The sequence below is a fragment of the Dicentrarchus labrax genome, unplaced genomic scaffold (genome assembly GCF_905237075.1).
Source record: "Dicentrarchus labrax unplaced genomic scaffold, dlabrax2021, whole genome shotgun sequence".
NCBI classification, from domain to species: Eukaryota; Metazoa; Chordata; class Actinopteri; family Moronidae; genus Dicentrarchus; species Dicentrarchus labrax.
The window spans coordinates 9143864-9153291 of NW_026136716.1; the positions used below are offsets into that span (position 1 = coordinate 9143864).

A 9428-nucleotide genomic window follows, 5' to 3' on the forward strand; every position below is an offset into this window, starting at 1 on the left:
TTATATTGGCTCTCTGTGCATCCATCATATCTAATGGGCTCATCTAATAATGTATGCAGCTCTTATCTTGCTCTGTTGGGACACACCAGTCAGTCAGCTGCCTCTGTGTTGTTGCCTGTTGTCATCACTTTAATTCTCTTTTCCACTCACCACTTCTGATAAAAAAAAAAGCCCTCTTAAGTGCCTCCACAGCCCATATTCCCCCGATGCTTGCTTCTCTACCACATCTCCGACCCTCCCAGCCTCCCCACAGGCGGCGTATCTGTCACCCTCCACTCCCAAGCTCCATGTTTCCCTCTCCACTCCTCCTTGTCCTGCCGGGCATGTCTCACCTGTGCTCCTCCCCCCCTTCACCAGGACTGTTCCTGCATCTCCCACGCTCAGGTCCAGCCCTTGGACATAGAGGAGCGCTATGAGGACACCAGCCACCAGTTCCTGGTCAGTAGCCAATACACTGTCAGCATGGAGACAGGTGTCACACTGAAGCTCTTCCATCATTTCATCACTATTCATTTATCATCTGTGTGGAGCTGCTTAACCCTTACCTTAGAGACAGTAGCTACTGGATTAATATCGCAGCTGTTAGAGCTGTTGGTAACTCTTAAAGGGGTACTCCATCTGTTTAACATTGGGGGACTCACAAGAGACAGATTAAAGCAAGAGCAGTCACAATTGGTGTAAAAGAGGCCAAGATATCCTGATTTCAAGTCCCCAGTACGGCTCAAGCTCCACAAACAGTGAAAACTACAAATCCCATAATGTAACTTGTTTTGTTTTTCATTGGGACTTTGTTTTATGGCTGCTGAGCGCCCTCCTCTCTCATACTCCCAATCAATAACACAGGCTTTTTGTAACGAATTTGTAATGAAGTCTAAAGATAACGCGCAGATGACATCACTATGACATCATCAGGAGTTATTTTCTCAGACTTGGCAAAATTACCAAAAAAATCAGTGGCGTGCCCCTTTAAAGAAAATAAATGAGATAAATGTTATTGGCAAGATGTCACCAATTTCCTGTTTTGTAATATTCTTCTCGAACTATAATCATTCTTAATGCAGTACTTAATATTTAATCATTATTATTAACTATTTAAAATGTACTGCTAGTGTAGTGTGTGAGGTCATTTCCCCCCCTCCCCGATGATACAGACAAAGTGCTGGGGCAGTGTGGTTGAAACCCATAAAACACATTCAGCTGGTGTGTTTTAAACGAAGCGGCATCAGGAACACCTGCAGCTGTCTGATGCTGGAAGGGAACCAGACTCTGTCTCAAAAACCTGTCTGTATCACTAAAACTGCAAGCATCCCCCCCCAACCTCCCTCCCTTTGGCTCCCACCACACATTAAGAGACAGGTGGAAGTATTAGACTATTGGACGGACTGCCAGCAAATTCTGTTCAGACAAATCCTAATAACTGTAGTGATCCCTGTTAGCTCTTTGTTTTTCCAATTCATTTTAGTTTGGAAAGGAGGGAGTCTTGTTCCAGAGCCTGTGAGTGAGGATGCTATGTTCTGTCACTGGTCATTAACAGGGGATTGATGAAGGTCATAGATGAATTAATTCACATTTGCACAGCGTTTAAGTCCCTTAATCGTGTTTATTTGCTGTATTGATTTGCTGTGTGAGTTTATTTCCCATTTGAGATGAATGCAGAATATGTGTGTGTGCGTGGGCTGAATGTGTGTGTGTGTGTGCGTCCCTGCAGAGCTGTGACGGTTCTGAATACACTCTGCAAGGGCCAGCGGGCGGCGATGACATCACAGGGCTGTCGCCCGAGCCCGCCCACTACCAGCTACTGTCTGAGCTGGGTGAGAACGCCACGACATTGAGTCAGACCATTACAGCTGTCAAAATTGCAAATACTTGAAATTGCACCTCATTTCATGTTAATGCAGTAAGATTTCAGTTCAGATTTCATGTTAATGCAGTAAGATTTCAGTTCAGATCAACTCTCTGTATCACAGGGAGGGGCTTCAATAACCTGAGCCAGGTGAACATGGCACGACACATCCCTACTGGCCAGCTGGTGGCCATCAAACAAACCAACCTGGATGAGTGCACCGAGGAGGAGCTGCTGCAGCTAATGGTGAGCTGCTGTCCTTCAAACTGACATTTATTTAAAGGACATAAAGCCTAATAGCTGCTGTGCATTCAGGTTTGTTTGTGTCTCAAACCCCAGAACGAGGTTCTGCTGTCCAGGCTGTTCCGTCACCCCAACCTGCTGACCTCTCGCCTGGTTTTCAGCTCCTGCTGCCAGCTGTGTGTCCTCACACCGCTCATGGCCTACGGTCAGCCACTGCCACACATCAATGACGTTTTGTTGTATTATGTTAAGGTTTTTTAAGTAAAAAACTCTTGCTTCTCAAATGTGAGGATTTTTACAGGATAATAAATTGAATATCAACAGTTAATAGTTTAATAATAATAATAATTTATAATTATTGAATGAATCATTAATTAAAACCACTATTTGCATTCCTATAAATTACATTTGTGGGTAGATTTGAGGGTTTTTCAGCTTCTGGTGAAACATTGTGCATATTGTGCTGCTCTTTAAAGGCTCTGACATTCTCTCTCAGTACATTTCTTTATACAAAACCATCTTAGGCCAACATGATTGCACTCACAATTTCAATTACCTGCTCCTCTGTCTGTCTTCCTCCCCTCCTGCTTGCAGGCTCTGCAGACACTTTACTCAGAACATATTTCCCAGATGGAATGAGTGAATCCCTGATAGCGTACCTGCTGTACGGAGTGCTGAAAGCATTGGAATACCTGCATCGGATGGGCTACGTTCACAGGTCAGTGGGAGAAGTTTTAGCACACAAAGAAAACACAATATATATAAATATTTTGTATGTAACATCTGTCTATATTTTCCTCTCCTGTCAGGGGGGTGAAGGCCAGTCATATTCTGCTGTCAGGTGAGGGGCGTGTCTACCTCTCGGGGCTCCACAGTGTTTACAGTATGATGCGTGAGGGGAAGAGGATGAGGGCCGTGTTCGACATGCCCCACCACAGCCCCGCCCTGTTGCCCTGGCTCAGCCCTGAGCTGCTGCGACAGGTCAGCACTCACTACATTAAGACACATTCTCCCATATGACATGAGCTTCAGGAAGTCGTTTTATTTCCCCCCATCATACTAATCTTCTCTCCTCTCCACATGCTGTTGGCCTCAGTAGGACCTGCACGGTTATGGAGTGAAGTCGGATATCTACAGTTTAGGTATTGTGGCCTGTGAGCTGGTCAGCGGCAGGGTGCCTTTCCAGGACATGCCCCCCACTCAGGTAATGGAAAAAAAGAAGATGTATGTGCATAATTAGGTTTAAAGGATCCGTTCCTAAGTACAACATTTGTACTGTTGTCCACAGTTTGTATCAGTGTTTGAATCTTCCTGTTCAGATGCTGCTTCAGAAGCTGCGCGGCTCCCACTGCTGTTTGCTGGACGTGGCGCCCTTCCCGCTCGGCGAGCTGGGCGGGCTGAAGGTGTCGCGGTCCGGGGTGGACTCGGGCATCGGGGAGAGCGTGGCCACCGGAAGCCTGACGCACAGCGCCACCGCTCCTCCTACTGACCGACCTCAGAGCCCCGGACCCAAAAACCACTCGGTCACACTGCACAACCTGGTGCAGCTGTGCCTGCAGCAGCAGCCTGAGCGCAGGTCATTACATTAAAGGAGCAGTCGGCTTTATTTGATAAGTGATCTGATTGCGTGTATAAACAGTACAAGCACACAGACTGTAATGCAAATGATGAATGCTTGTCCTGTTTTTGTCTTCTGTAGACCGTCAGCATCTACACTGTTGACCCACGCCTTCTTCAAGCAGGTTGGTTTCCCAGTCATGGTGCCATCTTTGTTACCTTAGCTGATTAATAACAATCCAGTATGTTGTGCCAGTGTTTGAGCATAGTCTTGTTGTTCTGTGACAGGTGAAGAGGCACACCAGAGACACCTTCCTCAGCCTCATGTACCCAGCAGTGCCCCTCACCAGTCCCGAGGACCCTCCAGTATCCAGCCCCCCCGCCCCGTCCGGCCATGCTCCGATGTCAACCTCCACCGACACCACTGAGGCAGTGTGGGACTTCTCCTAACCCCCGATTCTCTGACCCCAAATCTCCAAATCCTGACTAGCAAGCCAAACATGAGACAATCAAAGCAAAGCAATGAGGCCAAATTCTACTGTGCTTTTATTTTTTATTAGTAACCCGACTCTCTGAGCCTTTTTAAGTAGTTTTGTAGTTTTTTTTATATGTATGTCCGATGCATATGTGGAGTTTGGGTCATGGGTCGGTGGCTCCACTGTGAAAGTGCTGGATCAAAGAAGCTGCTCTGATCATATTGTAAGGATCCATAATAATAATAATGGACTGTCAATTACATACAGAACAAAACACTAATCAGTTGATGAATAATCACGTACTTCTCTGAGGTAAAACGCAATTATGAGCTAAAGGAAAAGTTCACCCAGAAAAACTTTACAGCAGTAAATCGTACACATCTGGGAACAATTTGTTTTTACAGAACGGAGAACCTCATTAACTGAATCTGAAATAAATAACTGAATACACTATAAAGTTCAACCTGAATAGGTACTGACAAAAATAACCCCTGAAGTGTGAGACACTATGTGAGGGTGGATTTTTTCCTTTCAAAGTGTTATTTTGTATTCAGACTGTGAATAGTAAATACTGAGGTACATAAGAACATATTTACAACACGTATGTGCATATATATTCATCTACATCAGAGGTCTGAGAGTGTTGTTCTCTGAGTCATCACTCAGTGAAATCTGAGCACATAGACTGATTCACGTATTTTTAGATTCAGTGTACTTACACTCTCTGATGATATCATTATCTCTAACGTCCGTTGTTAATTAACGTCCACAGATCCGCTCATAAATCATGGAAAAAAAGACATTCCTTATAACTCAAGAACTTGCCTGAGAATTATCACGTTTTTTAGGTTTTCTTCAGGATCAAATTAATCCAGTGTTAGATGTCTGTACATCCATGGGTACGCTACAAACAGGAACAGCTAATAGTTAATTTGGCATACTTTTAGTGGCGCCACAAATACAGGCTAGAAAATTATGGCTTAGGTTATAGCCGCTAACTAACTGACTCCTTGGCAACATTATACTTCCTGTTTACATCCCCCAAAGCCCCCAGTTATGGGAACTATGGTTTCAAAACATAGAGCACAATTACGCCTCAAATTGATGTATGTATTGATCTATACCATTCGATACATTTGACATCAGAAAAATAAACACTTGAACAAACAAGTGTGATCACAACTAACTAAAATGACAGAAACCATCTTTGGGAAAAGATTATTTGAGGTGTATTTTTTTAGTTTGGCCCATTTGCTAACATGGAGGCAGCTGGCTTTATGACCTGTACTGCAGTCAGCCACCAGGGGGCGATCAAGATGTTTTAACTTCACTTTTAGGGAGCTGTCATGTCATCCGACTTTTATATGTCGATGGATTAAAACCTAGAGAAATCCGAAATTTTATTCAGGTAACGGTACGTTTCTTACTTGCCTCTAGGTGCTATAACGTCCAGGTGACACGGCAGAGGGTGAGCTGAAGTTGGCAAATGTGACTCAACGTAATGTGAATCAAACTTTAATTTACCTCATCTTTGAACACAATTTCTGCCTTAGTTACATCTGATGTTTAACAGTGAAAATAACAACTCCTGTGATCCAACGCTACTATATCCGAGAGACCCCTGGTGGCAGGAATGACATATTATACGTTGAATACTGATGTTCAGAAAACTGGCCACAGTCAAATATGTAAATATATGTTTGAACATATATGCACATAGTGTTAATGTATAGTCATTTTTATGCGTGTTACCCTGTGTTTGCCTATGAGCCAATAAGACACGCTGCAAACATGGCTCTTGAAATTAGAGCGTAGTATCTTCCATGTAGGAGTTAGAGACCATCAGTAGAAACAGTAGATGAAAACCTTCCCTGCCCTGATCATCAGTGACACGCCAAAAGAGTATTTCTACTGTGCTCTGTGACCACTTATCCAACAATGCCTTTCTGTTTGAATGAAACCTGCATTCTGAATATTGTGATCTATCTGTAACTGTGATTAAGTGTGCTGTGTATGAGAACTGTGATCCACAGTACATACCAAACATGGTAGCTGTATGAGCCTTATATATACACATATTATAAATGATATATATACACATTTAGATTTCTAAACTTCCTGTTAGCCTCGATTGACTTTCTTATGGATTTGTGTTGATAGAAAAGTGTTGTGTGTTTTGACAGTACGCTCCATTCTACTTCCAACCTGCACGGTATGATCTTCTCAAACCCCCCGAACTCTAATGGATCCTCAGGACTGTTAAATGTGTAGGAGCTACTCAAATCTGGAACACGGACTATAAAAAGACCGAGGTCCACTTCATTATACGTGGATAACCGAGTGAGTCTGGATCTATTAATCTGGAACTGATGTCAGAGCAACACATCATTAAGCCCAAACCAACAGAAGACGTTTTAAGGTGAACTCCAAACACAAGTGGCTCACTCTCTTCAACTTGAACCAGGAATTGTTGATATAATTATGATTTTAGAAGAGAAGATGCAGGTTATTGTAAAATCTCTATGATCTGTTGGTGTAATTATCAGTATTACATTTCTATTACAACCAGTTACCTAAAGTTATTCATGATAAAACAAAATAAAATCAGAAACGAACTCATCCACAGGTACCATACAGGGCTGATTCTGAGTTTATCAAAAGCTTAAACCGTCAGACTGGTTTGTCTCTTTCTGAGATTGTGATGGGCATCGCTGTGAAGCCAGTATGGAGGCTATTGACCCACATATGTCTTCCAATTAAAAAGTCTCATTCAAATGTAAAGTGTTATTTTGCAGTTTGTATATGCCAGTATAGTATCTTCATCTTCATCTGTGAGCCCAAAACTAAACTGAGTTTCTGCATCGGTAGATTTCAACAAAGAGTCAAGGCTGCTGTGCCCAGAGGGTGCAACGTCTGTCCAAATCTGTCCAGTAAGACATTTGTGTCATTGAGTATTTTATTTAATCTACCTGCATAAGTGCCTGTAAGTTCAGTTTTTATCCAGTAGTCACAATGTGAATAGGGTGTGCAGAAACAGTGATGGTTTTTGTCACCATCTAGTGGTTGATTAGCTTTACTGCAGACAGACTTTACCTTCAACCTGACAAAAGTACTCTGAACAAGATCTTGAATATTTAGTTTTAGTTTTATTTATTTTCCAGTTTTATTAAAGTTTATATGAAGTAAAATCAAATGCGTGGGCAATTTAGAGTTTCCAATTAAAGGGTAACTTCGGCAGATTTTTTCCCTAGTCTTGATCACTAGAGGTCACCGAGTACTGTCGATAGGAAAAAGAACGACCAGAATTGCTTCTAGCAAACTGGAGATCCTGCAGCTAATGGCCAGTGCTCCCAGTTAGTTATAATACACTTCTTGGGGGCATAAACTAAAGAGTGCCTTTTGCTTCTCTTAGCAGACACAAAATGCAATTAAAATGTCTGTGCAACATGATCAGGGCCATTACGTGACAACAACATGCCTTTTCAACTCATACGTTGTGCAGAAACCGTACAAAACAGTACTGTCGCCTACCTGTTTTTCCACCGCTCGCTTCACCGAAAGCCCAGAATAATCGATCACGGAGATAATGCCTTCGCAACGAAAAAAAGTTTATTTCCCCCTCAAAAATGTCCATGTCTTCACACATTACTCTCCGATTTGCACACTTCCTGCAACAATTTCTTCTTCTGCGTTTACCTGCAACAAGTGAAGTCCCATGGAATTTCTTGTTGCAGGTAAATGCAGAAGAAGAAATGAGTGGAGATCGGAGGTGTTCACAAGGGAAGGAGCTTGGAGTAAGAATAACGTGTGTTGTTGATCTACTGTGGAGAAGAAATGGTTCGCGTTTGTGCCTTTCCAAATGGTGGCAACAGAATGAGAAGGTAGAAGTGCCTACACTTTCATCGTCTACCTTTCCATGACCATGAGATACTGCAGTTGTGGCTAGTTGTTCTTCAGCTGGATGTGCAAACTCCCATACAAGTACTATGCGTCGTCGCAAAGGCATTATTTGCGTGATCGCATAGTACTTGTATGGGAGTTTGCACATCCAGCAAGAACAACTAGCCACAACTGCAGTATCTCATGGTCATGGAAAGGTAGACGATGAAAGTGTAGGCACTTCTCATTCTGTTGCCACCATTTGGAGAGGCAGAAACGCGAACCATTTCTTCTCCACAGTAGATCAACACACATTATTCTTATTCCAAGCTTCTTCCCTTGTAAACACCTCTGATCTCCACTCATTTCATCTTCTGCATTTACCTGCAACAAGAAATCCCACGGGACCTCAGCGCGAGAGCAGTCCTGTGCTGAAGTCCCGTGGGATTTCACTTGTTGCAGGTAAATGCAGAAGAAGAAATTGTTGCATGAAGTGTGCAAATCAGAGAGTAATGTGTGAAGACATGGACATTTTTGAGGGGGAAATAAACTTTGTCGCAAAGGCATTATCTCCGTGATCGATTATTCTGGGCTTTCGGTGAAGCGAGCGGTGGAAAAACAGGTAGGCGACAGTACTGTTTTGTACAGTTTCTTCAATGTATGAGTTGAAAAGGCATGTTGTTGTCACGTAATGGCCCTGATCATGTTGCACAGACATTTTAATTGCATTTTGTGTCTGTTAAGAGGAGCAAAAGGCACTCTTGAGTTTATGCCCCCAAGAAGTGTATTATAACTAACTGGGAGCTCTGGCCATTAGCTGCAGGATCTCCAGTTTGCTAGAAGCAATTCTGGTCGTTCTTTTTCCAATCGACAGTACTCGGTGACCTCTAGTGATCAAGACTAGGGTAAAAATCTGCCAAAGTTCCCCTTTAAGCTGCATGTCTTTGGAATGTGGGAGGAAACCGGAGACACCCGGAGAAAACCCACGTCAACACGGGGAGAACATACAAACTCCACACAGAAAGGGCCAAGGCCGTAAGGCAAACCTTTAACCTTCTTACTGTGAGGCCACATTGAGCCACCGTGCCGCCCTCTCTCTTAAAAAGGTTGTGAAAGGAAGTTTTTTAGGTCGTACAGACTTGTTTGACAAAGTAGAGCTGAAGCTCAAAAGCTTTCGCTCTACTTTGAATGTGGGATAAAAACCGGAGACATCCGGGGGAAAACCCACGTCAACACAGGGAGAACATGCTAACTCCACACAGAAAGGGCCGAGGCCGGAAAGCGAACCTTCAAACTTCTTCCTGTGAGGCCACATTGAGCCACCGTGCTGCCTTCACTCTTAAAATGTGAAAGTTATTTTTTTAGGTCCTTTGACAAAGTATAGCTGAAGTGAGCTTCAGCTCTGATTTGTCAAATGACTTCAATCTTGC

General features: G+C 43.2%; 1 protein-coding gene across 15 annotated transcripts in view; it reads left to right on the forward strand.

Moving 5' to 3' along the window:
• The window catches only part of stradb (STE20 related adaptor beta), a 31467-nt gene that overhangs the window by 1361 nt on the left and 20678 nt on the right, over positions 1-9428 (forward strand). For 11 of the 15 annotated variants that reach the window (XR_007888240.1, XR_007888238.1, XR_007888229.1 and 8 more), the window contains exons 3-9: positions 358-438; positions 1709-1811; positions 1968-2089; positions 2183-2291; positions 2681-2804; positions 2896-3067; positions 3186-3290. Coding sequence is in view for 2 of the 15 variants with exons in the window: in XM_051428405.1 (XP_051284365.1) it covers positions 358-438; positions 1709-1811; positions 1968-2089; positions 2183-2291; positions 2681-2804; positions 2896-3067; positions 3186-3290 (816 nt within the window). In the remaining 13 variants the exon portion in view is untranslated. Of the gene's footprint in view, positions 1-357; positions 439-1708; positions 1812-1967; positions 2090-2182; positions 2292-2680; positions 2805-2895; positions 3068-3185; positions 3291-3405; positions 3663-3785; positions 3829-3931; positions 4222-9428 lie in introns of those variants that run through there. The other 4 variants (XR_007888230.1, XR_007888241.1, XM_051428403.1 and 1 more) reach the window with 3 other exon arrangements.